The sequence below is a fragment of the Corapipo altera genome, unplaced genomic scaffold (assembly GCF_003945725.1).
Source record: "Corapipo altera isolate COAL_440 unplaced genomic scaffold, ASM394572v1 95, whole genome shotgun sequence".
Lineage (NCBI taxonomy): Eukaryota > Metazoa > Chordata > Aves > Passeriformes > Pipridae > Corapipo > Corapipo altera.
This window is the reverse complement of record NW_020884947.1, coordinates 2,684,974-2,704,342: the sequence shown is the minus strand read 5'-3', so window position 1 is coordinate 2,704,342 and position 19,369 is coordinate 2,684,974. Positions and strand designations below refer to the sequence as shown.

The following is a 19,369-nucleotide window of genomic DNA, read 5'->3' as shown; positions in this document are numbered from 1 at the left end:
TTCCTTCCTTTTCTTTCTTTCCTTCCTTCCTTTTCTTTCTTTCCTTCCTTCCTTTTCTTTCTTTCCTTCCTTCCTTTTCTTTCTTTCCTTCCTTCCTTTTCTTTCTTTCCTTCCTTCCTTTTCTTTCTTTCCTTCCTTCCTTTTCTTTCCTTCCTTCCTTCCTTTTCTTTCCTTCCTTCCTTTTTTTTCTTTCTTTCTTTCCTTCCTTTTTTTTCTTTTTCTCTTTTTTCTTTGTTACGTTGTTTTCTATCAGTTGTATTTTCAAGGAAGATTTAAACACATATCAAAACAATCTCCACGTACATATTTTAAGACAACAAATAATCTGGCATTGTTCTAGGTTCCTGAGGATTCCCAAAATCACAAACACTGAGGCAGGAAGGGTGTAAGCGAAGCAAATCTATCCCGTTCCTTGCGATAGCATTCCATGCACACTGAGCCCTGAATTTCTGAGAAGCTGCTGAGCAGGAGGAGAAGATGGAGCATGGTACTTGGTGGGAGGGGCAGGCAGGCCAGGCACCTTTCAGGGTGTCCCTGGGATCAAAGCAGGGTGCACCCCCGGCCAACCCAGAACCACCTCTTACATCCCCCTCGTGGGAGTGGAATTTTCCAGTTGTGACTTTGGCTCATGAGTGGCCAACGTGCAAACCGAGACCACAATGGCTTGTGATACCAACTCTGTGCCAAACTCAAGTTCCCACCTGTTAACCTAATCTGTTGTTTCTCTTTCCAAGGATCAGTATTCCCAACAGTGAAACTATACAATATTTTCCCATGCCACATTGACAAGCACAACCACAGACCAACTATGGCAGCATCTCAGACACAGCTCAGGTCCCTGACACAGGCATAAATCAGTCAATCAATCTGAAGTTTTAACATTTTTTTTTCATCAATGTTAGTATTATTCTTAACTTTTTTCTTTAAATCTCAACTACAGCATGTGTGTGAGGGCATCTGATTGTACACATGTACCTAGGCCTAGGTGTTTTTTGGTTTAAAGCACAAAACACACTGTATAAATAACTTCCCTTTGTTAAAGTTACCAAGAACAAAGTTACAGGCACTCAGATTATATTATGTATATTATATATATTATTATGTATATTATATATATATTATACATTCATATATATACGAATGTATATTATCAGATACATTCAATGGTTCCAATGCTGTGTGTCCATTCTTCAGATGATTCATGCATTTAAGCTCCCTTTTTATTTTTTTTTTATGTTCTTTTGGTTTCATGGTTGAAGTTCAGCTCTGACATGTTGGCAGCTGCGGAGCTTGGAGAGAGAGGGGAGGCTGCTGTGATGGCTCACAGTGAGGTGGGGGGGAATGACTGGGCACTCATTTCTGGGGGTCAAATCCCCTGCCAGAGGTAAACTAGCATGATTAAAGGCAGGAGACAGGAGATTATCATGAGTAAAGGTAGAATACAGACCCCTCACCAGAAGTCTTAAACCTCCTGTCAGCAGGGAATATAAACCAGGCTGATCAGCAGCACAGATAGAAACAGCATGTGATATATCTTCCTTCTCCCCAGAGAAGTCATCCAACAAGTCTAAAAGAGTGTATTTTCAAGATGTCCAAATTTAAATGGAAATATTACCATTGTTTCGTTTGTCCCTATATCAGGCTCTGTTACTCTCAGCTGTTGCAAAGCATGCATAGAATAAATGTTCTGATTGCTCATCCATAACCTCATGTCCTGCTGCATTCAAGACCTGTTGTAAGACGTTTAGATAAAGTCTGTGTTCTTGGGGAATTCCCTTCCCCATTATTACTACACAACTCCACAGATTCCCGGGCTCTGCTGTCCCATTCTAAGGAGATGAATGCTGGCACTTACCAACCCCATTGAGTCGGGGGTGCTTAAAAGGGTCCAGTAATGCAGGTCTCACATGGGGGTCACCAGATATGGGCACTGGAAAGATGAGGCTGCACTCTGCACAGAATTTGGTTTCGGGATTTCTCCACTGACCATTTTCAGCTTTCCCCTTTTATTCATGTTCTCCTGTAAACAGCACCTGGTGTTGTCTTTTAGTTAACCAGAATTCCCAGGATTTTCCTAAACCAGTGTTTTGATCCCACACTCTCACAGCATATAGTGGCTGTGTTCAGCCACGAGAGGAAAACACGCTATCGTGTGGAGTGGTTTTCCACTCAGAAGCACAACATTCTCTCTGTCAAAACACTTAACCAAGGTCGGTCCTCCCTTTTGGTGCCAATTAACCAAATGCAGGTGCAGAGTGACTCAGCTTGTTTTCCCACAGAAAGCCACAAAAAGTGGTAGAAGGTAGTGGAGTTTTAAACAGACAGCCGTGTTCAGCTGGATCTAGTGAAGGGAATTGCTGAGCTATTGTTATTTCAACTATTTTTATTTAGTGAAATTACGCTTCTATAAAGTTTTAGTCCTGCTCACAAAACTCATCTTGTGAAATTACTTTCTGTCATTAGAAATTCTTCACTTTGGCCCAGTACCTTTAAATCTCCTTTCTGGAGTTACTACCTCAAAAACCCTAGAACTCAGTAGTACCTTTCTAGTTTAGTTTGGCTTTGAATTTTCGAATTAGAACTGGCTTTCTGTTGTTTGTACAATAAACGAAATCTTAACTTTGGTTACAATTTTAGGATATTGAGAAGCCAATGTGGTAAATGTATTCCTGTTTATATTGTGTAGCATAAGCTTAGAAAGTTTTAGTTTACTGACTCTTTTGAAACTCAAGTATTTGTACCAAATAAATGAATCTGATAGTTGAAGCCTCAGAAATCTCTCAACAAGTGAGTGACAGGCAGAGATGGCTACTGGAGTTTGTGAAGAAATCATAATGAAAGGAAAGGTATTTGCTTGTGCCACTCATGGAATTACTTGAGGCATCATGTCAGTTTGTATATTTTCATTTATGGGTGACTAGTATATAGGACTTGATTGGTCAGAGTAATCTGAAAAAGATTGATTCTGCCAGCAGTGTTGATCATCCAGTGAATATAAATAATTATGTTTGCATGTGAGATTTCAGTTAGGCATGTTTGAAATCTGGGTGCTGGGTAAAATGGAGCTCTTCTATTTTTAGCACAATAAACAGTTTCCTGACCCTGCAATTGAATGAAATTACCTTTTACTGAAATATATTTATTTGATATCTACTTTGTACGTCTGTATTTGCCTGATGTTGTAAAGTTCTGTGAAACTACTTGTGGAATTTTCATTTAATTTTGTAGGTAGATGTAACATAAGCACGTGAACCTTGTGTGAACTGAAGGAATGTTTGGAAAGTGTCTGGAGGTAACTGTGAAGAAAATGACGTATGTTTTGTTTTATGTAGGATATTGGACAACAAGAAAACCTTGATGCCAAAATATCTAGTTTAAGTGATGAAGTTTCAACAATTAAACGAGAGATGGCTCAGATAAACAATGAAGAGCTGCTTCCCCTCCTGAAAGAGAAAGCACAAGTTTTGACTGTGCCAGTGCTGAAAGCACACTTGGATCATCAGATTGCTCAGCAGGATTGTTGTGCTGCAAGGCAAGATGAAATATGCAGGCACTTGATGAGACAGAAAACATCGTTTGAACTTATTGAGCTGGGCTGTAAAATGGAGATGAAGAAACACCAGGAGATCAGCTGTCAGCTTGAGAATCTGGTAGAATCTCTGAAGAAGAGCACTGATGAGTTGCAGCAGAGACTACAGGTGATAACTGAGCGAATTCAACCTGCAAAGCCAAAAACCACTATTAGTCCTGAGGATGGTTTCTCTTGCAGGTAAGTGTTATGTTGAACTTTGACTTGCTTTGAAATAATATCTGGGAGAAGGTGGCTTAGGCAAGCTAAGCCTTTCCTGTGGGGAAGTTCTTAGGTACTTGCTGTAGCTAATTAGAATTTTGAATTCTCAAGAACTGAAGTCTTCAAGATATGAAACCTGCTTCTTCCTTGTCCTTTGAAATTCTTTACACATTTGCCTGAGGAAAACCTTTTCAATTTTCAGTCTTTTTAATAGTGTTGAAGTATTCCTAAGCAATATCCAGAAAATAATGGATGTTCAAAGCCAAACCTGTCTTATATGGGGATCTAGGACCTCCTGAAAGCTACTCTAGAAGGATAGGCATTAATAACAGTAATTTCTCAGTTTGATGTGTGGCCTCATCAGCTGAGCTGGCAAAAACCTGTGTGCTGTAGGAGAGAGGAATGACTCCTTCAGTCCATGAAATGTGTTCAGCTCATTTTTACTGCTTGATTTCCACCTGGTTTGAGTGTCCTGTCACCCATGCAGGAGTCTGGTTTTTCACTGTCTAAGTAGTTAAGTCTCCCTGTAGCTCAGGTGATACAGTCAGAGATGTATGCTGGGCTGCTGTTCTGTCAAGACAAGACCTTTTGATGAGGTGTATTGTATAATTACAGGTGTGTTACTGTCAGACTTTCCCTCCTTTAGAATGGAGCTTCAGGTGTTGGGTTTTTTTAATAATTGCTAAGTGATAGCAGAGTATGGTTTGATGTAGTGAATAACTGCACTAATGAGGCAGCATTAATTTTGCTCCCATTGTGTGTTTGCATTGTCAACTTGTAACATTTTTATTCAGGTTTATTATAAAGTCTCCAAGTCACTGAATGTTGTCTGGCTACTTTTTCCACTTTTTTTTTTGTTTGTTTTTGAAAAGGGAAGGGAGGTTGAAAGAGTTAAAAACTTTAAAGGGTTTGTAAGCAGAAGACACTCAAAAGAAACTCAGTTACTTTTGAAATATAGCTCCTGTGCTTACTAAAGCCAATCTGATTTTATATTAGGGCTCAGCTCCTGAAGATCTTATTATGCAGAGATGGTAGTAACACTTGAGCAAAGTTATCTGTGATCATACTGGCCTATTCCTGATGCAGTGTAAGAGCACAGTTTGGTATAACATGTAACACTGTCTTTTGCATGACTTGTGACTAGCTGGAGAATTTCTCTTCATAGGAAACAGGAAATACTCCAGTAAGCTTGAAAATGTTACAAAGATTGCTTTTATTTTTATTAGCCACTGAAGTCAGCTTTTTTTCAGCACTTCAAAAAAAAAAGTATCTTATTTTGCAGTTCTTGGAGTGTCGGGAAATAGTTGGCAAAAGCACACTGTCACCTTCTGTTTGCATTCATTTTGTACTTACTAACTATTACTTTGACATTTCATCGCTGCTAATTTAATATTGCAATATTTTGGATTCCTATTAATCACTAGCTATATATAGATAGAATCATGAAATCAGTGGGAGATACAGCAGTGTAATAAGAGAGCCCTGAGCAATACTGCCTTTTACTAGTCCTCTGAATTCTCAGCATGGACATCTTCTCTTGACTAATGATGGTAGAGTGCTTAGGAAACTTAGAAATGCTTGTGTGTCTTACTTCACTTGTTACAGGCTATATGAGCTCCTGGAAGGAGGAAATGAAAAACAGCAGTTATTTAAAACATACAAAAACCTGGAGCGGATGGCTCAGAAGTTAAAGCAAGACTGTGCTATGGTACAAGGGCAGATAGCAGCGTCTTCTCAAGAGCAGTCTCTCCTCTTGTCCAGCCTAGAAAGAAATGTAGATGCCCTTCGTGGTTCTCTGTATTGTGGAGGAGATCAGCTGCAGCTCCGTAGCCCGGTGAGCCCTTACTGAGTTATTAGAATTATTACATTAATGTGTGTCATGTTCTTTTACTGACACAAATGTAGTGTGAAGGCTGTAGACACAAACTGTCCCCACTTGTCAGCAACAAATTTATTAGCATAATGATGATGGACTCTCTATTTACTTGTTCTTGGCAAATGTTGGATTTTTGTAAGTGCTGGCAGGTAATAATTTTTTGTGTCTGAGCAAATTGTTGCATCTAACTTAATTTCTTTCACAGGCATGTGCAGTCCAGTCAGTTTGTGGTGTGGGAAATACATTGTCTGGATAGGGTGTCATTGGAAAGCTCATTTAAATTTCTCTTTATTTCAGATGGGCTTTTTTCTCCCCTGTTACCTGTAACACCCCAGTGGTGTGGTTTGGCCCCTTAAAAAACCTGACTCATTTGGACAAAATAAGAATAACAGAATTTTGAAGGACAGTTGTAGTAGGACAATCCTGCTACACAGCTCTCAGGCATTGGGTTTAGAACATCTTTTAAATGGGAATAGGGTTTGTTAAATGCTGCTTGTTATGGCTTTTAAATCATTGTAGATACTTCAAAAATGCATTGAGGGAAATCTCCTGTTATGTAATACTTCCTTGGTTAATTACATAAAAATAAATTTAACTTTCATCTGTCAAGTGAATTCACAACATATAGAACAGTTTTTATTAAAAAATGGAACTGTAATTGGAACAGTACATATGTAGGGACTATACATTATTAAATCAAATGCCTGTCTATTGATTTAAATTACCTCTTAAAACATAGTGACATCTCCTTCTACTGCTACTGTTTCTCAAGGAAAGTATTCTTTTAATAAGGAAATAAAGTGTAAGTAGGTGACTAGTCTGCTTATACTGAACTATCATAAGAATGCCAGCTGGGAAAATTGTAGCTGGTAATTAATGATTTCATTTTAAAATTGATTTGGCTTTTTTGTTGTGGTCTCTTTTTCCCTTTTAAGATTTGACTAGCAATGATGACTTTTAATTGATTGAAAATGTCATTCACTCATCTGTCTAGGTCAGGTTTTATGGTCTTAACTCATCTGGTCGACAAGTAAATGAAATTACATCTTCATAACCTGATGTGAATTCTGTTACATGAAGCTCAAAAATTGAATGGAATCCCTTACCACCTTTGTTTCTATTTTTTTGTGATTACTTTTCAATTACAAATAAAAGTGGCTTCCCAAAGCAAAAAAAACACTTTTGTATTTCTAGTTCAGCTAATGTATTAATAGTATAAAAATATTGATTTTTTGTCTTGTTTTTTTTGTTAGGAACTTACTGAGCTGTTTCATCAACTGGAAGTTAATGTAAATAAACTAACGCAACTCCTCAAGGATCTGAGTGCTGATCTGAAGTTGAAGAGAAGCATTCTAGAGTCCAATAAGCTGCAACAGATGGAAAGAGAGTTGTATGTGTATTTTTTCAAAGATGAAGATCACTTGAAAGAGATGGTAGAGAAACTTGAGCAGCAGTCTCAGGCTAAAGCCAGTGGTCTGGAAGATGAGAATTTCACAGCCCATGGAGTTCCTAATGTCTAAACTTCAATGTACTCCTAAGAAAGGAAGAAGTCAGTGTAAACTGTCTACGAGTTTGTGGAATAATAAACATTAGCTCGTCCAGGCTGACATTACCTGTCACTGCAGTGTGTTTGTTACCACTGGATTGGGTGCTGCTTGGCTTTGGCATCTGCCTGCTAAATTCAATCTCAGTTTTGTCAAAGCTCTTGGATACAAAGTACTGCATTGTTTAATTGAAAGAATTATGTCCAGGCTGCCCTTCTCCTGGCCTGTAGGTTCATTTGTGCTGCACACAGCGTAGCACCAAAAGGAACATTTCATACCCTTAAGTTTTCTTGCATGCTGAGAACCTTTGATTGTGAAGCACAAAATAAATGTGGAGGAAGCATTCCAGATTTTGGAACATGAGTGTAATGTGCTCATAGTGAAGAGGAGAGTTCTCCAAGGCAGATATTCCATGATTGTTTCCCTTACAGTTCTCCTAAGAAGATTTGATTGTCTTAAAAATGTGTTGGAATATGTATCAGAATCTGTTTTAAAAACCAAGACCATCTGTTTTAAGACCATTCCAGCATCTCTTAATTTAACTTACGGCCTGTCTTCTCCACTGAAACCAGTCCATACTTATACTGGGCTTGTCAAAGAAGAAGAATTTTAAATTTGTCTTTTGGACATCTGAGTTTGCTCTGTAATTTATAATGATAGGCATTTCAATTCAGAGTGCTGATACTTTCATACTGCTGCTTTCATGTGCATTGTTAGCCTGTTTATCAGATTTTTGTATAGCTTCCTAATATACCAATGGAACTAAATAGGATTTTATAGTATGATAACTTCCAGTCTTTTATATTTTGATGGGATCAGCTGTGTTTGCTTTCAAGCATTGTACATATTGATGAAGGTTAGTATATCAGCTTTAATTTCAGTAACAGTAGTCTTTAAACTGTTTTGATGGCAGACTATTAACTTTTATGTGAGCATAACTTATTTTGAGATGTTTAATTTTTTTAGCTTACTGGTTGAGTGTCTTTATGTCTGGATTTCATGCTGCTAAACTCTGTACTTTGTATTTATTATGAAATACCAAACTCTATAAATTCAGTTCAGTGTGGTCAATATTTATGGTGAATCTGTGTGTTGGTTTTAGGCCTGTTCTCAGGCGTAGTGTCTTGTTTATATTTAGTCTGCTGGGTTCTCATTTTGATGTGCCCCTGAGGCTGTGATTGCTGCTTCCCACCCTGAGAAGTCAGGGAGCACTTTAACCCCGTGTAGGAAAGAAGTGTTGCTCTTAATTATAAAAGTTAGGAGGAGCTGTGTGTGGGGAAGGATTATATTTCTGACTCCTGGAACATCAGGGAAAAGAAAGCCATTCTGCCTCTCACTTTCCTTCACACACTTACTAATTTGAGCTAGATAGATACAGCCAGTTCTAATGCAGCAGGATGGATGTTCCTCTTTGAATCGAGATACAAATGTTTGCACTTGTAAGTGTTCAAAGCTGCAATCTGCCTGTGGTCTTGAGCTAAGAAAAATATTTCCATGCAAGCAAAGGAACTACTGTTTGCATGATGGTTAAACTTGACAGTCTACTCATGATCTGGATTTAGTGAGAAGACCAGAGTAGCAGGACTCCACTTGCTACCTTGTATAGGGATAATTTAGTAAACAGCAGTTTTTGGAGGAGTGATTGACTTGGACAGCTTGGATCCTTTAAGTGTTTTTAAAATGTTGGATGTTTCTTCTGTGTTTTTGGTAAGCTTTATGCATTCTTCTAGTCTAACTATAAAATAACAAGGCATCAGTATGGACACCATTATTTGTGATTCTCCAATGTGTGTTGTATCTAAGGATTTTCCAGGTATTTTGTATGTATTATAGAATATGGCCAGGTCAACTGGAAAAGCTACTCCTTTTCAGAAAAGGATAAAGTTTAGGACAACAGTGGTGGTCAAAGCTTGTAGAGACTGTAGATGTTCCTGACCAGTTTCTCAAACTGACAAACTGTAGTAAGTATTTTAAAGTTACTTGTATATAACAGTACTTGAGTGCCTCAATTATACAAAATTTAGGAAACAGAGGTCTTTTATGATAAGTATTTTCTGAAACAGCACATAATTAATGGTTGTATACCATGCTAGTATATGTGTGTTTCTTTCAACTTGTGTTGGCTCAGTTTTGGCAGTTACTTGACAGTTGGTTGTTTTCTTCCTAATAAAATCCAAACACCAATAAAGTAAAGGTATGCATGTGCTAGACTGGTTTAAAGATATTGAGGGGGGAAAGCATGTCAGACATACATCAAATTCTTGATTTATTTGCTAGATTTTTTTTTTTCTGGTACAAATTAGCTGTACTTAAGAGTGCTGATTTTTTTTTTATTAATGTATTAAAACACTGTTTCAAAGATACCAGTCTTTAAAAATTATTACATTTTTATTTCCAATATGTTGCTAACAGACATGTCTGGGAGGAAATATAATTTTCTATTGAGAGTGAATGGCTGAACACGTTCACTATGTTTTCAACAGAATATAAGTGAGGATGGTTTGTGGCTGTGATTAATTAATAATTTGTGTGTTCTGCATATAGGTTTAATCTTAAAAATGGAGCAGTACATGTACATAGGATGTGAGATTTCTAAAGTGCCTTTATCTGATACTGCTCAGAGGATTATGTCAGCTCTGCAGTCTATTCCTGTAGAAGTTCAGACAAACAGAGAAAATAACCAGAGTGAGTAAGTCTCAGCCTTTTAAAGTGTTTTTCAGTTGAAAAATTGAAACACAAACAAACAAAACAATATCAAACCTCTAGTCTTTATTTTTAAATGGGGAAAAAAAAAAGATGGGGTTTTAGGATTACAGGTTTAGAAAAGGAATTAAGCTGTAACTGTGACATTTTCTGGGACTTTTCTGATTAAATAATGTTATGTGAGTGCAAGGAACAGTACCCTCAATTTAATTTTTTTTTCTTTCTGTTCCTCTGTGGTGTAGAAGTAGATGAGAATTTCAAACTGTTACTTAACTAATAATCTTAAATGCAATAAATTAGATGTATACATGAACATGACTCTGGACTAGATATTTGCAGATCACTAGAGGGACTAGGAGCTCACCAGGTGACCCGTGAACTCTCCAGACTCATGTCTGTGCTTTAAACACGTGTTCATTAGCAATGCACTCCTTGTGAATTTCTAGGAGGAAGAGTGAACTTTAAAAGTCCCAGTGAAAGAGTAAATTAGGTAATGTTACAAGTGCCTCAGCAGATCTTTCTTTTGGGCAAATCTTACTCAGAACATTGTGGATGCTAGAGAGGTTTTGCAAGATGTAATTTTTTTTCTCAGTTCTCTGCATGTCATAGTCTGTCAGTCTGGTAGCTCTGGAAGGAAGTAGATAGAAAGTTAGGGTTTTGCTCAGTTTAATTGTCTGTTTTCTCCTGAGAACTAGATCCTGGAATATTATTTAAATGATGGGATTTGTTCTTATGTACATGGTGGTTTATGTATAAATCATGGTTCAGGCCCCTCTTTCAGTAGTAAAGTGTTGGATCAGTGGAGCCTGGTGGTGCAGCAGTGACAAGGGTAGGAGTTCATTGTCAGTCAGTGATACACATTTGAAGAAATAAGTTCATTTTAAAATGGTACATTGTACATGGTACATCTGGGATCAAAACCCAGATGATTTTAAACAAAATCAGATCTCTTTTCAACCTTGGTTTAATTGCCATTCTACTTCTGCTACCTTGTAATTTTCCCTGCCTTAATTTTTCTCAGTAATATTTTTCCTCTTAGACTGGGGAAGTCTCAGTACTGTGCAATAACACAGTTTTATTGTCTACTCTTGATCCATTCACTCTCTCTCAAGGTGTAAAATTGCAGATCCTTGTTTTTTTTGGAACACCATGAAGGTGTCTGGTATCTTTGACCAAATGAGCTTGTGGTCGTCTTTGTAGTGCTGCTAAATCCCTGTTTATTGGGGAGCAAAAGAACAGTGTAAGCATTTTGTAGCAGCAGGTCACATGAAAAGATTTTCTTGCTCTTGTTTTCCATGCAGTAATTACTCAACAAGTTTTGTTTAAAGTGTACAGATTTAACAGACCTATTTGAATTGCTCTTAGGAAATTGCATATCTATCTATCTATCTTTATCTATATAGCTTTAGTGTGGATCTGGAAAGAAGAAAAAGTTCACCTCTCTTAAAGACAAAACCAAACAGAAACCTGCCATGTTATTCAGTCTGTTTCAAACTGTATTGAACTGTGTTTTATTGGTAGATTTTTATATTCTACTTAATGGAAAAACTGTTTTTCTTTAAGGAGGTAAATATTGGGCTCAAATAGAACAAATCTACAATTTTGACCTAGTTGGTGAAATTCTGTGGTTATCTTGGCAGTGGAACTGTAATGTTTCCATCGAGCCTTAAGGAGCTGGAGGGCAAGGACAGGTTTCTGCTGCCATCTGGTGATACTTTGCTGTAATTCAGAAATCAGAAATGGGAAGTTGCATCTCTCTTCGATCTGTCATGCTGATTGCTGTGTGCTGGAGGAGAGAAATGTGATCCTCATCATCTTCTCTGGAGGGTGGATTTGTCAAGAAAAAGTATCTTGCTGTGAAACAATTAAAAGCACTGAATGTAAACTCAGATACTATCATTCTTAATTTATAATCTTATAGAAAGTGTCAAGAAAACCAGACTTAAAATGTTTGAAGCTACAAATACAGCTATGCCATGTTGGCTGTTCTAACAGCTCAGGTTAGAAGCCTGAGCTGGAGATAAATGGCTGATTATACACTTACACCAACATGCAATGATAAGCTTAGTTTCTTCTGGAAAAGGCTTTTTTTAGTATTTTAACTACAGGGTCTTGATTTACCTAGACAAAAATTTTTAAAACCAGTTTTAGTAAATAGAAATAGGTCACTTTATGCTTTGTTTGATGTTGGTCATCAGTATGTGAGATTCAGAAAGTGTCTTGCTGCTGGTAATGCAGATTGGTAGCTGACAACATCAGTTTATTGTTGTACTCACTGTGGGGGGACAAAATACATACTTTGCCCATGAGGTGTCTTTTGGCTGGAAGTGTCAGACCCAGCATGGGTGGCCATCCTGTATCACCTTACCTTTCTGTCAGTTTGTAGGTCTGAATTTCCCCTTGCTCTCTGTTCTTGTCTGGTCTTACAGTACCTGTTCTATTGCAGGATGAACAATGTGAAAAAGTTATCCCCTGCAGGGTTCGCTGTAGGGCACGATATGTTAAAGTCATATATGCAAATAGTGCTTTATAGAACAAAGTTATTGTGGAATAATACTGCTTAATTCCAAGAAAACAACTAAAATGTGTAATGTTTGTAGGGTTTGGTTGGGTTTTTTTTCTTCATGCCCACGCCACAAGCTTTATTTTGACTAAAATGGTTTGTGTTTTCTTGAAAGAATTCCTCTTTGTGGAATTACAGCAATGCCTCTTCTGAGCACCGTGGAAAATGTTTGTATGCTTTGTAGAGAATTTGAATTAATTTTTTCTTAATGGTGACAAAGAAGGCTTTTGCATTTGCATATTTCTGAACCTGCAGGGCCCTTTTAAGCATGAATGATATTAATTTGATAAAATGGTTGTTGAGGAAAATTTTAATACAGTTGTTTTAGGTTTGGTAAAAATGTCAGTAATAGTAGTGTATGTAACCTAAGTTATGTGCACTGCTTACAGATTCATTTGTATTGTAAATTGTTTCTTCTTTTTTAAAGGTATAGAGAAGACAAAGGAAAATAAAGTAGGTGATAAGGATGCACATCTGAGAAATGAAAAGGCAAGCATTTTGTAAGATCGAAAACCACTAAAAACAGTCTTTTTATAGCAGGTTTGAAGTTATACACTGGTTCTTCCATAAGAAGCTTTATCACAATATATTTTATACACTCATAGTTCAGGTAGCTTTTCCTGTCTTATTTTGCACTTGGCATGTATTTACTTATGAAAGTCTTGGCCCCACTTCTGTTACCCTTTCCACAGGAAGTTGTTTCTTTATGACAGAGTGATCAGAAATGAGGTTGCCGCGTTCAGGCACTTACCAGGGTTTAAAAATGTTCTCAGACTTCTGTCACTGGACAACGGTAGAACATAATCATAAAGTGAGCTGATTCAGAGGAAGTTAAATTTTGGGTTTGATCATCTCTCTCAATTTGGCTTTATGTGCCTGTGAGTGAGAGCCAGGGCAAGAGTGGGAGTGGGAAACTGCAGCAGCCCCAGCTCAGGCCCTGAGCGTAAAATCCATTGGGTGGATCGATGAGTTGCAGATGCTGCAAGTGTACTCCTGTCCCAGCTGCAAGTTTCACAGCCTTACTTACTCTGACTCTGGTGCATGTTGCACACTTCAGCAAGTCCATTCAGGCTGCTCAGGATGCAGAAAACTGATTTCTTTTGTGGGGTGGGATAACTTCCTCCAAATTGCGTTGGCTCATAGATGCTCATGCAGCTGTGGGTGCACATGGGTAGTAGTGGAACCCCTTTTTGTGATGATGGAATGCTAATTTTGACTAGCTGCATCTAGTGAAATCTTCCTACGTTGACATAAATGATGAAACTACATCCTGGGAGTTTTCTCTACTTCCAGCCACGTCATTATTTCTAAGAGGAGATCAGTTCTTTGCGGAAACTGCTGTTTCTCCCTGTGGTTAATTGTAGTACCAGCTGTATTATTCTGACTGGATAATTAAATTGCCTTGTTCTTATTTTTTAACCTTTAAAAGAGAATTGCTTATTCCTGATTTTGTAGTTACTGGAGTGTCATAATTCAAATTCTGCTGTGTTAAATGATAAAACTATTTGCAGTTTGACTGGAGAATACACTTGAGTGAATTAGTTGTCTTTCTATGGCTCTTTAGCATATTATTTTTCCACTTCTGGTAACTTTATAGTGTCCACTTTTTGATTATTATTCTCTAAGTTCATTTAATTTCTCTTCATTGAGAACAGCCACTATTCATTTTGGTAGTAGCAAAAGCTTAATTAGCTTCCTTTTTCTGTTTACTTAAAGCCTGTAGAGTTGATCCTGTGAAGTGTGATCTCAAGCAGTCTTAAGCCTTTTTCATCTTTTGACTCCATAGTTCGAAGGTTTGGGTATATGGGAACTGGGTTGAGGAATATTGCAAAACTGTAAAAAATCCCCAAACTTATTGGCTTTGTCATTCTGGCTGGTTTAATCTATCCAGTTTGGATAGAGATGGACAGTATCCTTTGATCAGTGAAAACTGTCATCTTGGGAAATGGAGGGAGCCCTGCACTGCAATAACTTGTGGTTCTTTTGAACTGAGGAAACCTTAGTTTTTGGAATGGTTATGACAGCAGAGGTATGAAGGAGACTGGGCTGGGAGAGCTGAAAATAGAGTAATTTGGAGAGGCTTCAGTTACTTTTCAATGGAGTGGGTGAATGGTAAATTTATGCATGATGCTGCAACTAAAAATGAGGAGACAACTGCTTTGTGGAACAGTTAGAAAGAACTCAGGAGAGAAATGGGGTTTTATTTCAATCTGTGTGAGATTAGGTTCAAAATCTTCCCGCTGAAAGGTGCCCTGACAGAGACTGTAATCTTTCTGAGGCATTAAAAGATAGATAAGACAGTGATGCTTAATTTCAAAAAAGGAAAATACATAAAATTGAAGGAGCTTTTTTAAAGAAAGTATATAGAATTGCCCTCCAGAATCAGAACATGTGTAGGTAACATAGGGATTTATTCAAAACAATACTGAAGATTTAAAATGAATACTGAAATCTGTGCAGGAAAAGGTAGTATGGCCAAGAGTATGAAGGACACTACTAAAAAATGTCATCATGCAAAAACATGAACTTAACAGAATTTGTATTCTTTTATACTTGCCTTGTTTGACTAAAGTAGATGAAGTATACAATAGTATAGTCCAAATAAACTTGGAGGAACAGCTTGCAAATGCATCACACATCATTTTTCCAAATACCTCAGAAGTAGAAAGCCTGCTGGCTTCTCTAAGGCCTGTTGGTGATCGAGGTGTAAAGAGTATTGAGGGAAGATACAACTTTGTGTAATCTGTAAATAGTTAAACACATTCACCTTGGGGAATCTTGAAAGGTCACTGGTTGCCATTCCAGAGTCCTTGTTTATGAAATCAAGACAGAGGATCTGTCTCAGCTGAGGCAGTTGTAGAAAGAAGTAGCAAAATAAACAGTGAGAAAGTATTAAGGCCAGTAGCATAACAAGGAAATTTATGAAGGAAATAAGGATGAAGGCTTAGAAACAAAACATTACCATGCAGCATCTTGCTTAATGCTGTTTATTAGCATGCTGCTGTAAAGGGATCCAAGGACTATCTGGAGTGGGAAAACTGCTCTGGCTCTAGTGGGTTAAACAGAATAGAATATAGTGCTTATTCATGCACCTTCCAAGTGCAGCTTTCATATGTATTTTTTTGTTGTAAATTGCTTAAAGAGATCCAGCTGACTCCTGTACTTGGATTTCCAAAGCAATCATTAAGGTTTCTTGCCAAAAGTTCTTTAACAAACTAAACTGTCATGAAAAAAAGCTCTGAATAATTGAAGCTGAAGATGAATGGTCTCTTCTCTCTCAGACACTAATAACCTCATCACTATAGAAGTCAGGACACTGGACTAAATGCAGCTTACAGTTGTTGATTTGCCATTTTTTAATGTTGGACTAAGATTAAAAAAAACCAACAGTGGTTGTGGATGTAAACAGTATATGTCCACAAAATAATCTCTACTGATAAATACTTGAATTTTGGTTATATAATGTGGTTGCCCTAAACTGACTCTGTTTTGTTAGTATCAACATTTTTTCATAGAATATTGATTTCTTCAAAGGTTATGTAAATTATCGCATTTTTTATTTATCTTCATAAGTTGAATAATTGCTTTTGCTAAAAAAAAAATTCCAATTTTCCCAGGAGGTTTGTGATTCCAGAATTGCCATTTTAAAAGCATCTGCCAGCCCTGAAAAAAGTAGTGCTGGTGAGATAGTCAGGACAGTGCATACCAATGAAATGCTTGGCTGTCAAGATACCAAAATAGTGAGCTGTTACCAGGATTCAGACTTGCCAACATGGGGATATCAAGAAAGAAATCTTTCAGTAGAAGCAAAAAAGCTGAAGGATGGGGAAAAGAAAATAGCTGTTCCTCTTAAAAGAAAGCAAAATGTGTCTACATGTTGTTCTGAGAAAACAAGAAGATTACATGCAAAGACCTACACTTCTTCACATGAAAGAAGATACAACTGTAGCTCTGGACAAAGAGAGACTTCTGAAAATTATCCCTGTGATATTAGCACTTTGGGATGTGAAGAAAAAAGAGAACTGCTTGCAACTATAGACCAGGCAGTGGCTTTTGTAACTACTATGATATTTCAAGATGGTTCTTCACAGCTCAGCTCAGAACAGGTTAGTGAAGGATTGGCTTTGTTTAGAGTCGGTTCTATAGAACTGTCTGAATGTGCATGTGACTGACAAACACAAACCTGTGCTTATAGGGAACCCCTTTTGTGTATTGGATACCAAAAGATACATGTAAAATGGGGTAAACCTTAATATTTTGACTACATTTTATTTTAAGCTACCAAGTAAAACTTAAAGGAAATGAAACCACTTGGGCTAACCAGACATTTGTGTACCTAAAGTTAAACTGAATTAGGATTTTTTTTCTACTTTTTACTGTATCTGTCACTGTGGATTTTTGTTCCAAGACTGAAACACTTGCCTGTTCCTCTACTGTGTCAATGGTGTATGCAGTAACTCCAGTGTACATAATAGGTTTCATTTTGTAAAATATTTGGGAACTATTCTTTATAGGATTACACAAGATCTGTCAGAGGAAACATTATTGTAATTACACTTAACAGGTCTCAACTTCATCAGTAAAAGGAGTTGTTGTGCTAGTGAAGAATCAGACTGATCACCCTTTCCCTCCCAGCCACTCTTCAACTGGCTGTACTTGGAAAGCTGCTGAGGAAAATGATAAATTAATTTATTTAAGAACTGAACGATCATCTCTCTGGGAACAAGAACAGGCTCACATGAAATTTTCTTGGTGAGAACATGTCGGAAAAAATACTGGTTTGCTTTACATATGCTTTTAGCAGCAGTAATGTTGGTTACATAGCACAAGCTTAATCTCCTTAACGTGTCAAGCTCATTGAGTTTCATGTTGGCTGTATTGGTTCCATGTCAAGTCTGGGCTAATTTAAACCAAATAAGAGTAGACTATTCCTTCGGCCTCAGCATATCACTTAACTGCAGCCCTGCAGAACTAGACTGATATTCTGATAGGAGCTGTTTACATTTGCCTTGGAAATCCTTTATGAACAGCTAAAGCTATATGGCACCAAGGAATGTGTTTCTTTCAGGTTTATTTTTCTTGTTTTTTATCTTCCATTTCCTCAGCTGCATTTCTTATCTAGTACTTTTTTGATGAGCATTGTTACAGTAAGCACCCTTTTTGAGCTATGCTAATATTTTTTCGTCTTTTTAGGGCAGGTTTTTTAAAGGGCTTTTGAGATCCCAAATGAAGTTTTACTAATATTCAGTAATAATGCAATATAATTTTTAGAATAAATGCTTAATGTATCTGTTTAATACTTGGACTAAATTTCAATAAAAAGTTGGATTATGTTTTAAACTTCCAGTTATTATAACCAAAATCCATTTCTATTCCTATTAACTTGGAAATTGTGTCCCATAAAGGGAGAAATGAGAACTGAATCTGATTCTTAGGTGTAATAGTTGCATGTTAAAAATTCATCAGACTGTTTTATGATTTTCAGTATTAACTGCCTAATTGTAAACTGCTGAACTGGGGTTATTAAATTACAAAGCTTTCATTTCCAAGATGTTGGACTTGATTGTTAGTCAGATCTCTGCCACTGTTCCACTGGGACTTGAAACAAGTCACTTTGCTTACCTGTGCTTCTCCAGCTGTAATGTTAGAGTTACATGACAACTAATTTAATGTCTTGTTGTCAGCTTGAATATAGGTTGTTGTGAATTGAGAATAACAGGTCAATAAAACAGGTACATATGAACAGTAGAAATAATAAGTTGAATGAATCTTACAGGTAATTATTTCTTGTAAGGATGGTGCAGTTGCTTAATAATGGATCTATACTGCATACAGTGATACCTTAGGATCTGTATGATTTCTAGTATGTCCAAACCTTTGGTATTGTGGTTTCATACCATCAAAAATGTTCTATTAAAAAATACTATTTTTCTATATTGACCAAAATGGAACTTATAAAAAAAAGATACGTGTAATTATTAAATCTACATACTGATATATATAGTTGGTAAAATCTATTTAAAATAGCATGAATGAGGGAATTATAGACATTTTGAAAAGATATGGAAATAAATGACAGAGATTAAACATTCTAGATTTAAGTAGTGTACTAACACAAGGCAGTTATGGTAATTTAAATTGCCTAGTAACTTTTAAATCAATATTTTACAATGCTAAAGTGACGACCTCTGTGATCTTATTTGGATATATTGACGGGGATGCCAGTTGCTGTTTTGGATTAAGGTTGTATTTAACTTTGAGACACAAACAAGGATTTGTTTTCTTTATGAATGCATGATAAGGCATATCTGCTAGGATGTTTAATTTCTTATGGAATGAAGCTTCAGGTATTATTAAATTGAGAATTTAATATTCAAAATGCAATATTCTGTTCTTATAGGAATAAGGAAATGTCTTGGGTTAACTGTTGAGTATTAGGTGCTAATTAAATGAATAAAGTGTATAGATTCACTAAATGTAGCAGCAGTATAGTGTGTGTTAATGAACTACTTCTGTGCAGGCAAGTGTTGTTTCAAATGCTACAGTGCAAAATTCCAATAATTTGCTTCAATGCAAAAGATTTCCTGAGGACTCTACTTCAAGTTTATGGTAATGAAATCAGCTGGAAACAAGGTAAGTATTGAATCTGCCATCTTATCCTATAATCTTGGTGATTTTGATGTCTCTGTTAAAATCCCTGGGTGTAGAAATAACTACATTGGTAGCTAAATAATGTATTGAAAACCAGTTTAGTACCATGGAGAAGAATATCCCTCTTGGGGAGGATGTGTCCAGAGGCTTGACATGTGAAGATGTTGTATTTCTTCTTAGAGCAGGAATCAAATCACTGAGTAATTTAAGGATAGCTTCCAGTGGAAACAAAAGCTCTCGAC

General features: G+C 36.9%; 1 protein-coding gene across 15 annotated transcripts in view; it reads left to right on the top strand.

Annotated features, from left to right (window-relative positions):
- LOC113956321 (DNA polymerase nu-like) overlaps positions 1 to 19,369 on the top strand; it is a 107,225-nt gene that overhangs the window by 4,528 nt on the left and 83,328 nt on the right. For 8 of the 15 annotated variants that reach the window (XR_003530807.1, XM_027662725.1, XM_027662729.1 and 5 more), the window contains exons 3-7: positions 9,755 to 9,895; positions 12,904 to 12,965; positions 16,094 to 16,582; positions 17,041 to 17,228; positions 18,997 to 19,109. Coding sequence is in view for 14 of the 15 variants with exons in the window: in XM_027662725.1 (XP_027518526.1) it covers positions 9,769 to 9,895; positions 12,904 to 12,965; positions 16,094 to 16,582; positions 17,041 to 17,228; positions 18,997 to 19,109 (979 nt within the window). In the remaining variant the exon portion in view is untranslated. Of the gene's footprint in view, positions 1 to 3,332; positions 3,770 to 5,395; positions 5,625 to 6,919; positions 9,672 to 9,754; positions 9,900 to 11,553; positions 11,715 to 12,903; positions 13,017 to 16,093; positions 16,583 to 17,040; positions 17,229 to 18,996; positions 19,110 to 19,369 lie in introns of those variants that run through there. The other 7 variants (XM_027662728.1, XM_027662726.1, XM_027662731.1 and 4 more) reach the window with 7 other exon arrangements.